Raw genomic sequence first — 21,684 nt, forward strand, 5'->3', positions numbered from 1 at the left:
GCAACTTAATGGATTTCAAATTCAAATGTTAACTAAGTTTTACTACATATCATGCAGAATACATATTTTAGAAATATGAAAAGTAATCTTTTAAAATCAACTTTAAATTTTAATGTCAAATTTGAAATTTAAAAAGACAGTGGTCTTGACTTACTAGTATACAAGATTACAAATTATAATGATAAGAAATTAAGAAGCGGCAATACGGTTTACCTGTTAAATGACCTCTTCTCTCCTCAAGTCTATCTATCTTAAAAAACAAGTCTCCTGATATTGTGCTGTGGGACAGAGGTAAGCAGGAAGTCCCCAGAAGAGAACATTAGATGAAAGCAAGGGGTATCTAAATTTAGTGGGAGGACAAACACATTAAACAATTTCTAATTCTTCTAATATTAATTCTGATGCAAACCTATACTTATTAAGGAAACCCTGGTTTCATGCTAGGCAGTGCACTAAGCATCTTGATATATATTAAATGGAATTATCACAATACCCCTGGCAAGGCAGATAGGCATTTTAATACCTATGGCTAAAAATAAGAGACATGAAGCGAGGGTTAGGAAAGCAGTGCGCGGCTTAAAACAAAACAAAAAAACCCAAAACCTCAACCAAGTAACAGGTCTATCCCTCTGTATCCACCTTCATATGTAAACTGACATGCAGTCAGCTTACTAACTTGTCCTAAAGATATTCCTGACACAATTAACCGACACACACAACCACCTTTCTTCTCTGAAGACATTTTAGAGGCAACCCTGTTGCCCTCTTGGCCTTCCAACAGTCTGAGGCCCTATCAAACCCCATGGTGGTCATCCTTCAAGTTCCCTCATGGATATGACTGAACATCTCAATCTTCTTTTGTGAACGTGTTTTCATGGTCAGCGTCAAAGACAAAATGGGAAGTGGTAGTAACGGTTCCTTAGTGCAACCTGCCAAGTGTTCAGAGGGACAAGTGGGGGGGAAAAAACAACCCATTCTTTTCTCTTGTTTCAAAGGACACAGGACAGCAAGAATAACAGTACGAGCATCTGACCACAAACAGAAAGGAAAAGTAAAGTAAGAAAGTGAACGATGAGAGACATATGCTATACACTCTTCCACTCAGTCTTCATTATTCCAAAAGGGTGATTAGGGACCATGGTCAGTCAGCAACAAACACTTAATGAGCATACAGTGCAGGAAATAAAAGAACCTTCCGAAAGGGATGTATAAAACAATTTTCAGATCAGCTCATGGAAAAGAGAAAAGAGAATGGTACAAAATACTGCCGAGGAGACACACGATACAGTCGGGCAGCATGGCCCCGACGGGGGCTGTGCGCGCGTGTGTCTGTGAGTGGTCGAGAGGCTGAGAACAGAGTGGCTATTTCCAGGTACCAAATCTAAAGGGACAAGCAGTAACCAGAGGTTATTTCTTTGGACAGTGTAATGTGGCATCCTTATAAAAAAATTAGTGACTGAAAAACTGAAAACAAATCCTTCTCCCAAGAAACTTTGCTACTCTCCATCATAGTCTACTCTGCTCAAAGGATTAATATTCCTGCTTCCACTCACACAGTGGGTCCCAGGACAGTAACTCTGTCCGCTGCCACCAGGTCTTGGTACATCTACGTGACCACAGGCTGCTGCAGAGCAGCTCCATTCCAGAGTGGGCTGAAGGTGGGACACTGACCCCAAAGCCCTCACGATTTCATGATACTTCTGTAAACGTGACACCAACCTATAGTTAGTTCTCTTTAGCTCATTAATGCTTTTTTTTTTTAAATTTTTGACAGAGATCACAAGTAAGCAGAGAGGCAGGCACAGAGAGAGGAGGAAGCAGTCTCCCTGCTGAGCAGAGAGCCCGACGAGGGGCTCGATCCCAGGACCCTGGGATCATGACCCGTAGCTCATGAACGCTTAATTCAAAAACAAAACTTCACGCACAAGGATCCAATGCTGTATTGTGTGGCTGGATTCACTCCATACAGTATGGGTGCGATGGGGTCCTTTTTTCCTGAAATCTCTTCTGTAATGTCCCCTCCCCCGAACAACCAGGCTCACAGGCTCAGTCGGTGACAAATGTAGCATGGGCTCGATTTTTAATTTTTTACCATTGAACACATGACGGATAGAGGACTTCGCTCGCACCCCGTGAAATGAAATAAACACAGACAGGGCTCCGTTTGGCTAACTAGCTCCATACCCAGCTCCCACAGCACCCTCCCCCCGCCCCCCATCTCAGTACTACCTTCGGTTGTTTCTTTGCTGCATCCCTTCACCATGTTCAGAAAGACTCTGGCTACTCCTGCTCCCTTCCTCTGCTTTTTTTGTTTTGTACAACAGTGAAGGAAGGACTTCCGCATCTTCCAAGCTTCCGGCCTTTGCTCTAAGCACACTCACCAATCCTAGCGTATCAAACCTGACCTTCAGCTCCTTCTTGCGAGCTGTGTTTGTGCTCGCCTACTACTCTAACGTGCTTATCAGCTAGCAAAAACTTGTTTCTCCCAACTTTTTCTAGCCACTTTTTCTGGAAGCCGATTCTGAAGAGGCTGACTTTAGAAAAATGTTCCCACTCTCTGAGCGGTCCTCAATTTCCTAAAACTTATCAGGTCTGTTTCCACAAAAAGACACTACTCCAGTTCAGTATTAAGCAAAGGAATGTTTCTGGAAAGTGAGGCATAATGTGAATCATGTACAGACCCAGCCACAGCGTAGCAGACTCTGGGAGGGGAAAAGAGCGGACGACCAAGGCACAAGGGACTTCAAATACAGAACGAGCTTTAAAAATCTGCAACAAACATGGCAAAGTGCTACATTTGTTAGGGAGAAGGGACGTATGGAAGTTCTATTACTCCTACTCTGGTGTATCTTTCAAATTTCATAGTAGGAAATGTAGGAAAAAAGACTTTAGTGAAACAAATGATAAGCTCCTAAGTTTTTAAGCATTTTTTCAGCTTGGAAATGTAACTGGTGAATGAGCTGCCTTCAAGGGGACAAGCTGGTGGGTTCTGAGGAACCTATTCAACAGCGAAACCATCGCCCCCAATGTAACAAACCTATCTATCCGTTTTCAACACTGTGTACCCCTCTGTAACCTACCCCACTATATCCCCCCAGGCCACCGCTGACTGATTTCCATCACAGGCCATTCTACATTCTGTAAATGTCATATAAATGGAATCAGAGTTGTCTCTGGTCTGGCTTCCTCCACCCAGCATAATTAGGATCCATCATACTGTCTCAGTAATTCATTCCTTTTTACAACTGAGTAATACCCTGTGGTGTGGATATATACTGTAATTCGTGTCTTCAACACTGCTGGACATTTGTTTCCGGCTTTTAATGATGACAAAACTGTCACCTGTTCCTGTACCGGTCTCTCATGGATATATCCTTTCCCTTCTTTTGGGTAAATACTAGGAGAGGAATGGCTGGATTGGCAGGTATATTTTTAGCGTTTAAAAATCTCTCTAATGGTTTTCCAAAGTGGCTGTGCCCTTGAACTCTCTACCAGGATGTACGTGAGTCCCAGATGCTGCACACCCTCACCAACACGTCCGCACGACGTCTGCCGTTCCAGTGGGTCTACGGCTATAGCTCATAATTCACGCTTCCCTACGTCTTTCCACGTGTTCATCTGCTATCTGTGTATTTTCTTTAGTGAAGATTATGTTAAATCTTCTGCCCATTTTCTGACTGGGCTGTCATCTCTGTATTGACAGTTGTACAAGAGTTCTTCTTATAGTATTCTCCATGTCAGCAACCCTTTTCTGTACAGGGCCAAGGAGCTATATTTTTGTCGAGGGTATGTCGAGGGCCCCATACAGAATGTTATGTATTTTTTTTTTAATCCCTTGAAAATGCAAGAACTAGTAGCTTGCAGGGACTTAATATAAGCAGTTGTTAGGCTCCATTTGGCCCCCAGTAATAGCCCATCACCTTGACACAAGTCCTTTGTCAGGTGTAACGCGTTGCAAATATATGCTCCCCGCCAGTCTGTAGCCTGCCTTTTTTAACAGCATCTATTGAAAAGCAAGTTAATTTTGTTGAAGTAAAACTTGTAATTCCTTTTGCCTTACAATTTGTGCTTTTTGGGTTCCACTCAATTTTTCCCAAACCAAGAATTTTTTTTTCCTTCAAAAAGCTTTTAGCTTTAGTTCTTCCATTTAAGTCTGTGGCCATTTATATACGGTAGGAGGGTAAGGGTTGCGGCTCATCTTTTGTACAGGATTATTCAATTGTACACGATTGTTCCGGCACTATTTGTTAGACTATTCTTACACCACTGAATTGCCTCAGTTATCTGTGCCAAAAAACAATCGACTATATATGTGTGAATCTATTTCTGGTTTCCCTGTTCGGTCCCACTTAGCCATATACGTCTATTTTTACACCAATACAATGATGTCTTCATTATTGCAGCTTTATAATAAGCCTTAAAATTAGGAAGGGTGAGTCATCAAACCTGGTCTTTTTCAAAGTTCTTCTAAGTCTACTCCATTTTCGAATAAGCTTGTCAATTTCTAAAAGCCCTGCTGGGAATTTCATTGAATCTATAGGAGAGTTCTGACATTTAAACAAATCCTGGACCTTTGATCCATGAACACAATCTCTCCATTTATTTAAGTCTTATTTTAATTTCAGCAAGATTTTGTAGTTTTCAGTATACAGGTCTTATAAATATATCCCTAAGCATTTCATATTTTTGATATTGCACACAGTAGTTTTGTTTTGTTTTTGAGTAGGTTCCACACGGATTGGGTAGCCAACACAGGGCTTGCATTCAAGACCCAAAGTTAAGGGCACCTTAAGAGTCCGTTAAGTGTCTGCCTTTGGCTCAGCTCATGATTCTGGGGTCCTGGGATCCAGCCCCACATCGGGCTGCCTGCTCAGCAGGAAGCCTGCTTCCCCTCTCCTTGTGCACACGTTCTCTCTCTCTCTCTCTCAAATAAATAAGTAAAATCTTAACCAAAAAAACCCAAAAAACAAAAAACAAAAAAAAAAACAACCCCAAGCTAAGACCGAGCTGAGATCAAGAGTCATGCTTAACCAACCAAGCCAGCCAGGTGCCCCACAGAGTCCTCTTCAACTTTGATTTCCAATTGTTTATTGCTAGGAGATGGAGCCACATCGGATTCTGAACTTCTATACTGACTTGTATCCTACAACCTTGCTAAATGCATTGACAGCACTGACTCCTTAAGATTTTCCACAGACCTAAGTCTGTCTGAAATAGACAAGTTTTTCGTTTTGGGGTTTTCTTTCTTTTTTTTTTTTTTTCCTTAGTGCACTGGCTAGATCTCCGGTGCAATGTGGAACAGAACTGAGTAGTGAGCATTTTCCTTGTTTCCAGTCATTAGGGGAAAGCTTCATTCCTTCATCAATGAGTACGCTATGAGCTAGTGGTTTTGGATAATTTCCTTCTATTCCTAGAAACACAAAGCTTTTATCATAAAAGGATGCTAGACTTTGGCAAATATTTTCTCTGTATATAGTAAGACAATCATCTGGTTCTTCTGTAGTTGTTCACATGCTGGATTACACTGATGAATCTTCAAATGTTAGATCAACCTTGTACTTCTAAGATAAACTCACTTGGTTAGTTGGATTTTACTGTTTATATACTGTTGGATTAACATTTTTTTCCCCGAGATTTTATTTTTAAATCTTTAAATTGATGTGGGGCTCAATCCCAGGACCCTGAGATCATGACCTGAGCTGAAGACAGATGCTTAACCATTTGAGCCACCCAGGCATCCCTCATTTGCTAGCGTTTTAAATCAATTTTTGCAGCTATGGTTCACGAGATTCACTGGTCTATAGTTTAGTCTGGTTTTGATACTGGAGAATGCTAGCCTCATAGAATCCGTCATGAAGTACCCCCACCCCCCTTCACCTTTTAAGACTCTTAGGTAGAACTGTCAGTCTTCCTTCTCCCTGGAATTCACCAATGAAGCCTCAAGGCTGGCGTTTTCCTTGTGGGAAGGTTTCTAAGTGCAAATTTAATTTCTTTAGTAAATACAGGGCTATTCTAATTAGCTCTTCCTTCAGGGACTTTTGGGGCTTATAAAAAGAGTTTGCCCATTTCTTCTAAATTGTCAAATTTACTGCCTGAAAGTCGTTCACCGTTCTCCTAATACCCTTTCAGCGTTTGTGAGCTCTGTAGTGCTGCGCTCTGTTTCCTACTGGCTTCCTCTTCCAACACTGTGGCCTGGAAACTTTCCGGGCAGTAAGCTAAGGCCATCCAAGGGATCATCTTGCCCTTTTTTCCCTTCCCTCAAAAATCACTGTCCTGTGCTTCCTGGCATTTTAAAATTTTTGATTATGGAAAATTTCAAACATACATGAAAGCAGAGAGAGCAGTCTAGTAAACCTTCAGGTACCTATCATCCAGCTTCAACAATTCTAAACTCGAGACCAAGATAGTGTCATATATACTCCATCTAGATTCCCTTCTTCCCTGGAGGATTTTGAAGACATTCCAGACATTGTATTTTCTTCATAAATACTAAAACCATGTATTTTTGACTTTAAAAAAAATCCATAACCACATTATCAAACCTAAAAATGTCAATGAATTCTAATATTATTGAGTCAGTGTTCAAACTTCCATTTCTCAGGTTTAAAAAAAAAAAATTTTTTTTTTTTTTACAATTGTTTTGTTCAAATTGGGATCTAAATTATGTCCATTCATTTTATTTGGTTAATATATTTTTAAAGATCTTTTTCACTTAATTAGGTTCTCTCTCCCCTTTTTCCTTTTCTTAGATATTGCACTATCCAATGCAGCAGGCCCAAATCATACATGGCCATTAAGCACTTAAAATGCAGCTAGTATCACTGAGAAACTACATTTTTAGTTTAATTTAATTTAAAAATAAAAACCAATACTCCAGCTATCAGAAAATGTTTAGTTAGAACAACTTGGGTGCATGAATTTACTTTTTCAACTGTAAGTTTTACAAAATCAAAATAGATTCAAATATTTCTGATGACAATTTATCCTCTAAATTGAGATCTAATTATAAACTAGAGTATTCTACAGACTTAAAATTGGTAGTTTTAGAACAGTGGTTCTGAAATGGGAGAACCACTTGTCCCCCAGGGTACATCCGGCAATCTCGTCACAGCTGGAGTGGGGAGGGGCAGACTGCTGGCATCTAGCAGGCATCTAGCAAGTAAAGGCCAGAGAGATGTGTTTACACATTCTCCAATGCACAGCACAGCCCCTACACTAAGACTTCTCCAGTGGACAATGTTGGCAGTGCTGACACACCCTGGGCCAGAACTTTAATCAGACTGAAATAATCTCATGTTATGTCTGAAGGTATGCACAAAAAGATCTGGTTGTGTGTGTGTGTGTGTGTGTGTGTGTGTGTGTGTGTGTGTGAGATTGTAGCAGCTAATATGATCCCCTGATTGACTGGCAGCTACAAAGTGCTGTCAGTCTATTACTGCAATTCCCTCTGCATTATCTGAAATGCTTCTGTAATCTTCTCTTACTTATCCTAAGTAATACATCACCCAGGAAATTCTGGATAAATGCTAGATTCTTTCCTTGCCATTTTTCAAAATAATGAGCTGCTTCTCCAATATCCTCCAAAGGGGACCAATATTACTATTTTTTAAAAGTATCACTGTGATTTCATAAATATAGATCCTTTCAATATTTTGGGTTTCTGTGATTAAAAAAAAAAAAAAATCCAGGCGCCTGGGTGGCTCAGTGGGTTAAGCCGCTGCCTTCGGCTCAGGTCATGATCTCAGGGTCCTGGGATCGAGTCCCGCATCGGGCTCTCTGCTCAGCAGGGAGCCTGTTTCCTCCTTTCTCTCTGCCTGCCTCTCTGCCTACTTGTGATCTCTGTCAAATAAATAAATAAAATCTTAAAGAAAAAAAAAAAAATCCAGGGGCACCTGGGTGGCTCAGTGGGTTAAAAGCCTCTGCCTTCAGCTCGGGTCATGATCTCAGGGTCCTGGGATCGAGCCCCGCATCGATCTGCTCAGAGGGGAGCCTGCTTCCTCCTCTCTCTCTCTCTGCCTGCCTCTCTGCCTATTTGTGATCTGTCTGTCAAATAAATAAATAAAATCTTAAAAAAAAAAAAAAAAGTCCACTGGGCTCTACAACCTCTTGTTTAAACTTTACTCAGTCTCTTTCTTAAAGATGTATCTCTCACATTCTGCACCATATTGGAACTTGGAAATGGTCTTTTTTTTAAAGATGAGTTACCTCCTTTCATACTTCATGACAAGACTGATGTTTGGCCTTAGTTCGGTCATTTCATGTCATATTTACTTTTGGGGCATATACGTATATGAATAAAATATCTAATCTCTAGTGATATGATGTGTTTTATCTCTCATTTTCTTTGTATATCTTTTGGTATTTAGCAAAATTTGCACAAATGCCTTATATAATGTCCTTCATCCTTTATATCTTTTTAATAATATTGTCTGTTGGTTCCCACTACAAACAGTATTGAAATTCCTCCTTTCTGTCTCCCAAAGCACCTCCTTTGAAGTAATATCATCTTATTTCCTGATGATACCTATGGGACAATCAGGGACTATATTCTGTTTTACTTCAACTGTCTCTCCTCTCCCGTTTCCAGTGCTGTGTGTCAGCTATGCTTTCAGCCTTAAAGCCATGTAAGACCAATTTTATTGTCTCCTTCGTCTACTGCATGGTTCTGGCTCTCAGTAAGCAGTGTGCTTCTGCAAAGTAGTTTACTTTGGTTGGAGGTTTCCCAGGGCCTGGACCACCACTGCTCCATCGGACCTTTCTGGGGCCTACAGTCACCTCCCAGCTTCAGCTGCTCTCAAAATGATCTGCAGAGCCTTCCACAGCTCGTGGGGCCTCCTTCGTTTAGAGAGGAGAACCTGTTGGTAACCTCATTTTTGGGTACCCTGAATGAACTCTCCCCCTATTTACCATGTCCCTTATTCTTACCCACTGATATTCTGGCGTTCACACATGTTGTATAACAAAGAATTAGGCCTTTGCCCCTAATGTTCGGGAAGAGACTCTAAAATCCTAGGAATTTTCTGAGTGATGGGTTACTCAGGAGCCCACTCCTTGGATCATAGCTATGTTCAAGCTTAGGAGATGACTCAAGAAAGGGATGGACAATGCCAGAAAGACAAATCATGTGATCAGAGGGCTGGGCGTTAAGCCAGGGGATTATCTTGACTTACGGCAGGAGCCTGCAGGGCAGGCTTGTGGGGGACCAACACCGGGTGGTTACGGGGAGAGGAAACTGCAGTACACCGAGAGGGGTACTTTGGAACTCAGTTTTGTTGTCCATGTTGTTCATGGGTTTGTGGCTCTTACCCTAGTTGCTCTTCTGTTTGTGGGGAAGGATTTGGAAGACTCAAAACTACGCCACTGCTACTCGCACTCTGCTATCAGTTCTTCGTTGGCATTTTCGTTAACTTCAGTGCATCACGTTTCCCCCCCTGCATGTTATCTTCGTATTTATCATTTCATGCATCGATATTACCAGAAGATTAAAACACCAAAACCGTACTCTAAAGCCACTCTGGGTGGCGACTGTAACTCATCGGCACCGTATTTTACGGGCTGCACAAACTGTAGTAAAGGCCACCAGCTGCTAGCTGCTGACAGGGGGACTCTAATTTATACGGGTTAAGAGAACACACAGGAGACCCTGCGTGTCTAGTGACTCCATTCGATACCCTACACCGTACCTCCCCCAGTCAAATAACATAAAATGCATAGTACAGTGTTTCAAATAATGCTTCCTCATCCGCAAAATGCATTAAATTCGTAAACTAAAGAGCATGGAAAAAAATGCATATCCCAAGTGATGACACAGGAACCCCATCATAAAAAATTAAAGGAAAACTGTACCTCTGTGAGACGGAGTTGTGATGAAGCAGCCATATAATCAGATTCTAGTTTGTTCTTCTCAGAGATCACTGTAGTATTTTGAAGAATTAAATCAACTTTTTGTATATGCAAAGAAGTACAAATCTAGGAACAAAAATCCCTAAAAGTTTAATCTGTTTGACAACTAAGAAAAAAAAAAGTTTTAAAAAATGTATAAACCATGACAAAGAGAACATTTTTCTAATGCAACTGATAGCTCAAATTGTTCTTTTTACGATTATTTCTTAGAGAGTTTTTCGATGTTTTTCTGTATGTTTAAATGAATCATCTGCAACATAATAACTTAGCTTACTGAGTGCTTTTAACCCATTTACTGACCTAAAATGAACAATGTCGAAGTTAAAAATTATAGTAAAATCTTACCAAGAGCTTTTTAAAATCTAACTTATCTACCTGCTATAAAAAAGTGACTAAAATTAAGAAAACGGCTCACCTTTACAAAGTTTGTTAATTCAGTAACAAGTTTTGCTTTTTGAACATTTATTTCTCTGATTTTGGTACTTGCTCTTCGCTCTTCCTCCTCCAGGTTGCAAACATCCTGTTCCATCAGCTTTAAACTGTATGAAACACATAATGATTGAGAAATCCGAGTTAACACAGGTTTGAGCCCAAATCCTTAGGTCTCCTGCTGTTTGATGGGCTTTTTAAGCCATGCTATTCAGACATAAACACTACTAGCTTCCAGATTAAACAATCTGGTTATGTAACCACTCAGGATCTAAAAGTATTTGTTGAGCACAGCTGAAGTAATGATGATGGTAATGGTACAGGATCTGGTGTCAGGAAGATGGATTTGATCTCCTCTTTGCCACTGATGACCAGTATAACTAGACAAGTCACTCTTTTTTTAATTTTATACGACAGAGAGAGAGACAGAAAGCACAAGCAGGCAGAGTGGCAGGCAGAGGGAGAGGGAAAAGCAAGCTCTTGGACGAGCAGGGAGCCTGATGCAGGGCTCAATCCCGGGACCCTGGAACTATGACCTGAGCCGAAGGTAGCTGCTTAACCAACTGAACCACCCAGACGCCCCTAAACAAGTTACTCTTCTGAACTTTAGTTTAGCTATAAAGTGGAAAAAGTAATAGTACTTCCCCTACAGAGTTATGATGAAAATTTTATAAAGGTAAAATATGTAACACACTTAATACAGTGCCTGGCCCTTCACTGATGAATATTAGTTACTAACCATCGTTATGAATGTTGTTTACACACAGTCCCTTACCTAAAGTAGCTTAACTGGGGAGATCTGATTAACAGATTAAAAATATATAGCAAAAAGATAATACAACCCTAAAAGTCTATACTACTTTGCTATTCAAGGTAAAGAAACTTAAGGATAAGAAATGAAGTTCCCTGAGATCATGAGTGGTATGTGGTTAAGATGTGTCCGACAGCAGCCCAAGTTCTCTTCCACCCCACCACGTGGCCTCCACGGTAAAAGCGGGAACCCAGTTTGGAAACAGTAATACACAAGAATGAACAAGTTCAGCAGATGTTGTAGACAGGGGCCTGAACAGTACACGAAGGAGAGAGTAGAGGAAGCCAGGGAAGTGAGATGAAACGGGTCAAGTGAAAGGAGACTCGAAACAGTTGCAAGTCAATCTAAGAAAAGGAGTTTTGTACCCAGAGGTGATTAACATAGGTATGAGAAGCAGGCTGGTGATGGGTATGAAAGGCCCTCTCACTACAAAAAACCGCATCACTTACGAAGAGAGAGTTTGGTTTTAGACACTGGGTCCGGCAGAACAGTCAAACAGGAAAGGTTAGGTGTCTTGCAGATGATGAAAGACACGAATGAGGACAAAGGTGAAGGCTGAAAAGGGGCTCAGAGATGAAAACCATCGAGGCAGCCAGACTAAATAGTATCTTGCTTTAAGCACCAAAGGTACACTGTTACATTTTCCCTAATTGTTAATGGACAATGGTTTAAAAAAACAACAACAAAAACCAGTAAAGAACAAATTCTCTTAATGCATTTCATGTATGATTCAATTTAGGAATGTGCTTAAGAACACATACTATACATTAGGTCAAGGTAAACAGATACCTTAGCTCAAGGAAAGTAAGCGGGCATTCATTATCAAAGACTGACGATGCCATTAATATCTAAATCTTTATGGGGGGAAAAAAGGATAATCACAACAAAAAGTCAGGTGTGAAGCAGACTATGGGGAAAGCCTTAGAACCGGAAGCCATGCTCCCCTTGCCTGGAACGAACACCCTCGTAGCTTTTGTCCCTCGGTTATATCCCAGTTTCTACAGAACATCCAAATACTACAGAGCGGCTAAGGGGCTCCGAAGAGAGCTGCCTGGGTGCTCTCAGTAAGCCGGCCATTCTCCTTCAGCTAAGATGTACACTATTTGCATATTCTATGGAATATGTTATCATTAAGGCAAAGGCAGACGTAATTCCAGGTGAACAAGGGAGACTTCAGCTGAAGAAGTGGGCTAAACCCCCAGGTGCCCGCCCTCTTCTGTGAGAAATCAGCACCTCCTCCTCCCTCCCTTTTACTCTCTTTCAGAATCAGTGCGAAGGCGCGTAGCCTAAGGGTCTGGGCTGCTCAGCTCGCTGCCTGTACCGCCTTCTCTCCTCTCCCACCGATCCAAAGTCGACGGACTTCTTATTCTGGATATAGGTCTGGGTCAGTCGTTCTCAAAGTGTGGTCCAGAGGCCTGTGGGGATCCCGGAAACCACTGCAAGGGAATCCTGAACTACTCCCGCTGTTGTGAGAAGACTTCAACTGCCCCACGGACTGTAGTGATGTTTTTTGCAATGACGGTATAAAAGCAATGGTGAATAAAAATACGCTAGTGCTCAGGGACACATCTAGGTAGAAGCACCAAAGTGCACCCAGCGTCGTGAGATTCTTCAGTGCCATGTACTCAAAAATTTCAGAAATGTCCAATTCAATTAATATTGCTGTGACAGTAAACATTAGCTATTAAGTCGTGAATCTTACATATTTTCATTTTTTACTTCAAGTATAACATATTAGTTGCAGGTGTGAAACCTAATGGTTTCATGTCTGTATATATCATGAAATCATCACCACAAAAATCTAGTTAACATCTGTCACCGTATGTAGCCATCAAAGTTTTTCTCTGATAAAGAAAACTTTTAAGATCTACTCTCAGCAGCTTTCAAATATGCAATACAGTCTTATTAACTAGTCACACGCCACACATTACCTTCCCGTGAGTCTTTATCTTATCCTGGCAGTCTGGACCTCTCGATCACCTATTTTACCAACCCCCAGCTCTCCTCTCTAGCCCCGCCCCCCCCAACCACCAATCGGTTCTCTGTATCTATGCGTTTCTGCCGTCCGTTGGTTTTTTAGATAGCACTGTAACTGAAATCATATAGCGTGTGTCTGACTTACTGCACTTGGCATAATACTCTCAAGTTCCACTCATTTGTCACAGATTTCCTTCTTTCTCATGGCTAAGCAGTAGTGCAGTGTGTGCACACACACACATGCATGTGTCTGTGTGTATCTCACTCCTCCTTTACCCATTCAGCCATTCATGGACACTGAGGGTGTGTCCATATCTTGGCTCCCGTAAAGAATGCTACAATGAATATGAGAGCACAGATAATTTTTCAAATCTGTGTTTCATCTTCTTTGAATAAATACCCAGAAGTGGAATTACTGGATCATATGGTACTTCTATTTTTAATGTGTTGAGGAACCTCCATCTTGTTTTCCACAACGGCTGCACCAATTTACATGTCCACCAACAGCAGACAAGGGTTCCGTTTTCTCCGCATCCTTGCCAACATGTGGTATTTCTTGTGCTTTGATAACAGCCATTCTGACAGGTGTGACATGCTAATCTCACTGTGGCTATTTAAATATCCCTGATGATCAGTGACACTGAGCACCTTTTCAGGTGCCTGCTGACCATCTGTAGGTATTCTTTGGAAAAAACGTCTGTCTATTCAGTTTCTCTGCCCATTTGTTAATCAGATTGGGGTTTTTTTGCTATGAGTTATAGGAATTCATTACATCTTAGATATTAAACCCTTACTGAACACAATATTTCCAAGTATCTCCTCCTGTCCCATAGGTTGCCTTCTTGGTGTGGCAATGGCTTCCTTTACTGGGCGGAAGCTTTTAAGTTTGATGTAGTCCAATTTGTTTATTTTTGCTTTTGTTGCCAAGGTCTTGGGAGTCAGTTAAAAAAAAAAAAATTGCTGTCCACTCTCATGTCAAAGAACTTACTGTTTTCTTCCAGGAATTTTAGGATTTCTGGTCTTATATTAGTCTTTAATCCATTTTGAGTTGATTTTTCTGTTTGGTGTAAGCTTGTGGTCCAGTTTCACTCTTTTGCATGGGGCTGTCCAGATTTTCCTGCACCATTTATTGAAGAGACTATCCTTTCTTCGTGGTTCACTCTTATCTCTTTTGTCATAAAGTAACTGACCACAGATCCATGGGTTTATTTCTGGGCTCTCTATTCTGTTCCACTGATCTATGTGTCTGTTTTTATGTCAGTACCTGTTTTGATTAATATAGTTTTCTGATACAGCTTGAAAACAGGGAGCACGATGCTTTCAGCTTTGTTTTTCTTTCTCCAGACTGCTTTGGCTACTTGGTATCTTTTGTGGTCCCATAAAATTTTAGGATTCTTCCAATTCTGAAAAATGCCAATGGAATTGGGAAACAGATAGGAATTCCACTGAATCTATAGATTGCTCTGGGTAACACAGATACTTGAACAATATTAATTCTGCAAATCCAGGAGTACAGAAAATCTTTCCATTTATTTGTATCGTTTAATTTCTTTCCTTAATGTGTTATGTATGGTTCAGTATAAGGTCTTTCAAATCCTTGGTTAAATTTATTCTTAAACATTTTCTTTTTGGTGTGATTTTATAAATGGGACTGTTTTCTTAATTCACCTTTGAGTCCACTGTTAGTGTATGAAAATGCAACAGATTTTTATATGCTGATTTCGTACCCTGCAACTTTACTGAATTTGCTGATTTGTTCTACAAGTTTCTTTTGGTGGAATATTTAAAGTTTTCTATGTAAAATCACGTCAGCCACAAAAAGCACCGGTTTTACGTCTTTCCAATTTAAATGCCTTTTTATTTCTCTTTCTTGCCTAACCGCTCTGATCAGAAATCCCAATTTCTAATACTATGCTGAATAAAACTGGGGAGGATGGGCATCCTGGTCTTGATCCTGATGTTAAAGGAACTTATTTTAGCTTTTCACAGTTGAGTATAATGTTAGCTGTGGATTTGTCGCATACTGTCTTTATTATATTCAACTATGTTTCCTCTCTGCCCACACTGTTAGGAGTTTTTATTAAAAAATGGGTGTTGTAGTTTGTCAAGTCCTTTTTCTGCATCTATTAAGATGACAGTATTTTTTTTTTTTTGCTTTCTCTTTTATTCAGACATAGCCATAGCACTTACAGCATTTGTACATAAAAAATTTGTACCTACACAACATTCTGACATTAATTACTATCCCATCATTCTCTGAAAAGGGAGAGGGGCTCGGGAAGGGGTCTACTGAGTCTACTAGACTATCTTCATGGCATCACTGTGCCCTGAACATGACAGTGATGTGTCCTATAATACTTGAAAATAGGTATAGAGCCAAAGGTTACTAATACTGTTAGTGCCTTGCTGATTGACTGGAGACCATGTTTCATATCTAAGCTTAATATTTGGCAATACACTTCTTCCCATTAAAAAACAACAACAACAACAACAAAAACCCCAGGAAGTCCAACACTGTCACCCCCCACTGGCTGATGTTGAACGCTATCTGTAACACTAGGCCGCATTTTCCTTGCTAATAACTAATTCCAGGAACTTGAACATTCAATGCTGCTTCTTGTGAAACTACTAAGACTTACCCTAGCTTCAGATCCTCTGAGCAACTCTTCATGGCCAACACCTTCCTCCCTTGAGGTCAGAGGAGGCCTATGTCCTACCGTGGCTGCAGCTTAGAAGAGCAGATCTAACTGCCAGTCCCGGGCTGACTCCTGCTGTTGTGGAGACTGCTGTTGCTGGGGATGGGACTGAGGGAAAGTGCCCTGTGGGGGTGGCAATGCAGCAGAGAGGATAAGCTGTTTCAAGGTTGCTCCATGGGAATCCTTCAGGCTGTAAACACTGCTCAGGAGCTGGAGCCCGCGATGGGTGCCGATCTAGGGCAAGCTGGGAAGTCCGCTGCTGCTGTGTGACGGACAACATCTGCGCCCGCTGCTTTCAGGAGCAGAAGTAGGGCAGCCACCGCCCGTCCCGTAAGCACAGTGCAAAGCACCATGACCACCCCACAAGCTATGGGAGGAGGCACTCATGTAATCACTAACCACAAGCTGCTGACCTTGAGAATACCTTGTGTGCGTCCTTGTGTGCGTCCTGAATGAATGGCGTTAGTGCAGCCCTCTGGGCTGCTTTGTGGCATTCGAGATGGAATCTGGACCCTGGTCCAGCTATGAAATCGTCACAGTGTCACACAGCAGGGCTCTAAGAGTGCTCTGTGTCCGGCTCACGGTGCCACCTCCGCGTGTTCGTGGACCCTGACTTGGTGGACGTTGTAAAGTCCACTGCTGAATCATGTTGTGTGTGCCACTGTGTCCAGTATGCAGTGCACTTGCATTCTGGTTAGTGTGAAACCTGGTCCTTAAAATTGAAGGTACAAGTTGCTGGATGTTAGATGAATTTCAGAAGAAAGGTGAACGGAATCCAAATTTGACTCAGGGCTTGACTGTTGTAAAAACATCTACAGCCCTTAACCATGGGCCATCTGAAGTTGGATCTTCAATGTTGCTTAGTTTCCTTGTGGCTCGTGAATACTTGCCTCTGTCAGCCATGGCTGTCGCTCCACCTGGTCTGTCAGATGCGGCGCAGCTTGTAATTGGGCTAAATATGGAGACTGAGCCAAGGCTTAAGAAACTGGGAAATTTGCAACGTTAGGACCTCACCGGCTGTACCAATGTCTGAATAACAGATTGACTAAACTATGACCTTCTTTGTTACCGTCTTTTCAGGAGCTGGTAAGCTGGTATATGGCATCTGAGAGGAGTGAAGGTATCTGCTGGGTCCCTGTTGGTGTTAGGGAAGGGTCTGATTGCTGTGTGAGAGGATTTTCTCGAATTTTGGAAGGAAGGAGAAGGGGTTGGGCTGTGATCAAACCTTTCCAATGCTTTCTCGAGGCTTGACTAGGTCTATACAATTATCAGACCCAGAATCTTGGCTTTTGTCAGTGGTCGTCTCAGGGAGAGAGACTTCAATGCCAAGTACTCATCACCCCTAACTTCTGCATAATTTAGTATGAGGTGAGTACGAACAAAAACTCTGGCCTTGAATTCTACTAAAGATCAATGACACAGTGAGTCTGAAGCCAAATCCGCCGTGGTCCTTTGTTTAGAAACGTGTAGTAACAGGACATAGCTTTTCCCATACTGCATTAAGTGCTCGTGACATTTCTGGCAAATGCTCTGGACCATCACGTGGTAATTATAACTGGATGTTCATAGAACTTCAAATGTCCTATCACAGGTACTTCCTAGTACCTAGCAATAAAATTCTTGACTACGTCTAGATGTCTAAAACTCTTCATTAAGCTCTTTGACAGTGCACATCCTGGATGAACTAAGTTGTAGCTTATCTGACAGTGGCTGCAATACAATCTCAACCATCTTAGGGCCTATCTGTGCTTGTATAGTTCCTTTGAAACCATTCTTTGCTAAGGTGGATACACTGTTTACTGATTCGAAATTTCCTATAAATTACACATATTCATAGGTACATGACTCTCTTGGTCTCATATGCTTCCTCAAAGCATGTGACAACAGAATTCTGATATTAAATACTCCAGTGTTAATGAGTCACTTTCCAGCAGATGGGTAGAGAATTTTTTTTTTTAAACCAGTGAATGTTCCCTCTCTGGGATAAAATACTTTGATCCACAAGATCAAATGGTAAATATTGAAGCAATGAAGTTATATTTTCTCAGACACAAATAATATGCTTCCATCAGTCATGTCATGATGGCTGAAAAACAAAACAGACATCAAAAGCCTCGAACACTAATTGTGTAAATTCTTCATTACTGAGGGATGTGGGTTTCCGGTCCTGTCAAATGTCACTGGCATCTGACTGTGCTTTGTTTTCAGTAAAAAAATCAGTGCTCTTCTGCATAACAGATTTCCATTTATTCTTATGTGAACTCTTTGCACTTCCTGGATCTGGATGTCTGTTTCTTCTCAAGGTTAGGGAAGTTGTTATTTTTTCTTCAAATATGTGTTCTGCTCCTTTTTCTTCCTCCTTCTGGGACTCATATAATGTGAAATTATTTGTTTGATGTTGTCCCACTGGCCCCTTAAGCTATTTTACTTTTTAAAATTCTGTTTTTGGGGCATGTGGGTGGCTCATTGAGGTAAGTGTCCGACTCCTGATTTCGGGTCATGTCATGATTCTTAGGGTCATGAAACTGAGCCCCACATTAAGCTCTGCACTGAGAGTGGAGCCTGTTGAGATTCTTCCTCTCCTTCTACCCCTCACCCCCACTCCCATTCACACACATGTGCTCTCTAAAAAATAGAATAATAAAATTCTTTTTGCTATTGGGTGAATCCTACTACCCTGGCTTCCACATTACTGATTTTTCTTCTGCTTCGTCTAGTCTGTTGTTGGAACCCTCCAGTGTATTTTTTTAATTCAGTTACTGTATTCTTCAGCTCGGTGAAGTCTGTTTGGTACTTTCTTATACTTTCTCTTTACTGAGGTTCTTGCTGTGTTCATTCAGGTTGCAAGTTCAGTGAACATTTTTAAAACCATTACTTTGATTTCTTTTTTAGGTAAATTACCACCATTTCATAATGGTTCTTTTTCTGGTATTTTACCATGATCTTTCATTTGAAACATACTCTTCATTTTGCTTGACTCTGTGTTGTTTCTAAGCACAGATGAAACAACCCTCAACAAGTCTTGAAATGGCTTCATGGAGATGAACCCTGTCGTTCAAACCTCCTCTGGCTCAGTGGTGATGTGAACCTTTGGGGTCTGAGCAGCCTGGATTTACTCTCGCCAGCTCCCAGTTGCTGAGAGAGTGCCAAGTCCTGCGAGTGTTCCAGAGGAAGGGATCTCAGTCTGTTCCTAGTTTCAGGTGGAAGAAAAGCCAGAAGCTAGAACCCTCAGGCAGCAGCCTTTAAGGCATGCAAATACAGATCCAGTCCTATGGGACCACCATATACCCTGCTGGTCTACAGACCAGGCAACCTGGAATTATCCCCTAGGAAACTGTTGGGAAAATCAGGGCTCCACAGGAGAGAGCTCCTTTCCAGGAGGTACTGGTGAGCTTCAGCAAGGCCAACCAAGTAGAAAGATGGCATCTCCTGGATCATGTTCCCTGAGAACAATTTCATAGCTTATAGATATGTGGTAATCCTGAAGCCCCTAAGGCTAAAGTTCTAGGACAAGTAAAGAGAGGTCTTTTTCAGAGGAAGACTGGAGAAAGTTTCAGACTGCTGTCTGTGAAGTACCCTGGGGATAGTAATCTGCCAAGAAGATTGTTTCAGACCCTTGGGCGCCCAGCTCTGGCGGGGACTGCAGGGCGCCGTACACCCAGTGCAGGTTAGAGGGAGAATACGAGAGTGGTGCCCACCAGTGCCTGTGTCCCAGGAGGGATTCCCATTAGGCTCCTACCCCGTGGGCAGATGCTTTTTTAATTTTTTTTAAAGATTTTATTTATTTATTTGACAGAGATCACAAGTAGGCTGAGAGGCAGGTAGAGAGAGGCAGAAGCAGGCTCCCTGCTGAGCAGAGAGCCCAATTCGGGGCTTGATCCCAGGACCCTGAGATCATGACCTGAGCCGAAGGCAGAGGCTTAACCCACTGAGCCACCCAGGCACCCTCCTTGGGCAGATGCTTTAAGACGAGAAATGAACCTCCAATGCAAACGGCCTAAGCACTTTTCACACTGCTACTTTTGCTCAGGGTGCTGTGGTGAGTCTCTGCATGAACCCTAAAAAGAGCACAATCCACTCGTTACTGCTCTATTGTTCTCCTGTGTATAAGCCCCACTGGTTTTCAAAGCCAGACATTTTGGGGACTCATCTCTCTGGTAGAGGTCCCAAGAGCTGGGGGTGCCTGACATGGGGCACAAACTCTGCTCTTCAGGGAACAACTCTGTATCTGTGATATCCTTCCCAAGTGCTGGTCACGCTAAGCGCAGGGTTTTGCAGGAGATCCTGTCCTTGTAGTTCCTACCCTTCTGGCTGTGAACCTTACATCCTTTGTAACAAAAGAGCTGCTGAGTTTGTTTTCAGGTCTTTTTCAGAAGGAACATTTTCTATGTAGCTGTTGATTTGCTGGGTCTGTGCAAGGAGGGGAGTTTAGTATCTTTCCATGCTGCCATCTTGAACCACCTCCCAGTGGTAACTGAGTATGTATCTTTTTAATAGTCCGTGTGACGAAACAGAAAGCACACAGTACTTACGATGCATACCGAAGTATGATGGTTGCCTCACAGAAAAGCACTTGTGTGACTGAGTTGGGAGCTGGACTAGATTATTCTTTCAAATAAAAATGTTAGGGGCACCTGGATGGCTCAGTGGGTTAAAGCCTCTGCCTTCAGCTCCGTCGTGGTCCTGGGGTCCTAGGATCAAGCCCCGCATCGGGCTCTCTGCTCAGCCTCTCTGTCTCTCTGCCTGCCTCTCTGCCTACTTGTGATCTCTGTCAAGTAAACAAATAAAATCTTAAAAAAAAAAGTTATTTCATGAAAGAAGTAAGACAAACTATCGTTATTTAGACTTATGTATTTGGCAGATTTTACTCCCCACCCAAAGTGAACAAGTGAGTCTATCACTTCAAGAAAAATAACTGCCAATATTTGTCAACAATGATAAACAAATTTCATGTGTAATTTGTATTTTTGAGGAATTTGTGTCTACCACTGTGAGCCTGTGAGCCTGATAGCTTCCTAATTCTTAAAAGAGTCTTCTGATGGGACTGGAAATCGACATCATTTTTTTTTTATATTACACAATAAAATATGTCAACATATGAAAGACCAACATTTTCTAAAGGACTGATGCATGATGTAACAAAATTACATCATGTAAAAGATCCACTTACAGTGCAATGGACTTTAACGTAAGAGTGATCTACTTCCCTGATTCAGATTTCACAGTGCAACTGAACTTCAACAAACTCCATCTTGGCAGGTTGTGATACAGTATTAAAGAAGATGATAGACAAGTATCTGAAAAGTCTATTAAAGTACTCCTTCCCTTCCCAGCTACAAATCTATGTGAGGCCATGTTTTCCTCATCTATTTCAAAGCAACCTCTCACAAGAGACTGAAAGTGAGCAGATATGACATGAAAGCACTCATTTAAAGAGCCTGATAACAATGTAAAACAATGCCCCTCTTTCTGCTAAACATATTGTTTAGAAAACCGTGATTTTTCCTAAATATTTTAACAATCCCCAGTTTTAATTACTGATATGGTAAATACCAATGATATAAACCGTACCAACATAACTTCTAAGCACGGAAAGGGGTCCAGGGATTAAAAACAGCTAATCAGGGGACAGGAAAACTCACGCCACTTAAGATTCACCAACTTTTGTCCTACACACAATTTTGGGGGGATAAAACATGTTTGTGGGAATTCATCATCAGGACAGGGTCTAGGCACACGTCAGAGATACTGCAGCTTTGGTTCCAGACCACGGTAAAGGGAGTCCAAAAAATTCTGTGGTTTCCCAGTGCATATAAAAGTTTTGTTTACAGTATACTGTAGTCCATTAAGTGTGCCACCGTGTTATGT

General features: G+C 41.6%; 1 protein-coding gene and 1 long non-coding RNA gene across 4 annotated transcripts in view; one reads left to right on the top strand and one right to left on the bottom strand.

Moving 5' to 3' along the window:
- Positions 1-21,684, bottom strand: part of SMC5 (structural maintenance of chromosomes 5) — a 95,436-nt gene that overhangs the window by 12,278 nt on the left and 61,474 nt on the right. For all 3 annotated transcript variants that reach the window (XM_032306542.1, XM_032306543.1, XM_032306540.1), the window contains exons 16-17: positions 10,319-10,442; positions 9,847-9,969 (exon numbers count right to left, since the gene is read on the bottom strand). In XM_032306542.1, coding sequence (XP_032162433.1) covers positions 9,847-9,969; positions 10,319-10,442 — 247 coding nt within the window. The remainder of the gene's footprint in view (positions 1-9,846; positions 9,970-10,318; positions 10,443-21,684) is intronic.
- On the top strand, positions 3,528-20,260 carry LOC116570044. The gene is made up of 3 exons (XR_004277263.1): positions 3,528-3,612; positions 5,044-5,047; positions 20,249-20,260. It is a non-coding gene; the product is annotated as an uncharacterized LOC116570044 (long non-coding RNA).

This window comes from Mustela erminea, chromosome 12 (genome assembly GCF_009829155.1).
Source record: "Mustela erminea isolate mMusErm1 chromosome 12, mMusErm1.Pri, whole genome shotgun sequence".
Taxonomy (NCBI): Eukaryota; Metazoa; Chordata; class Mammalia; order Carnivora; family Mustelidae; genus Mustela; species Mustela erminea.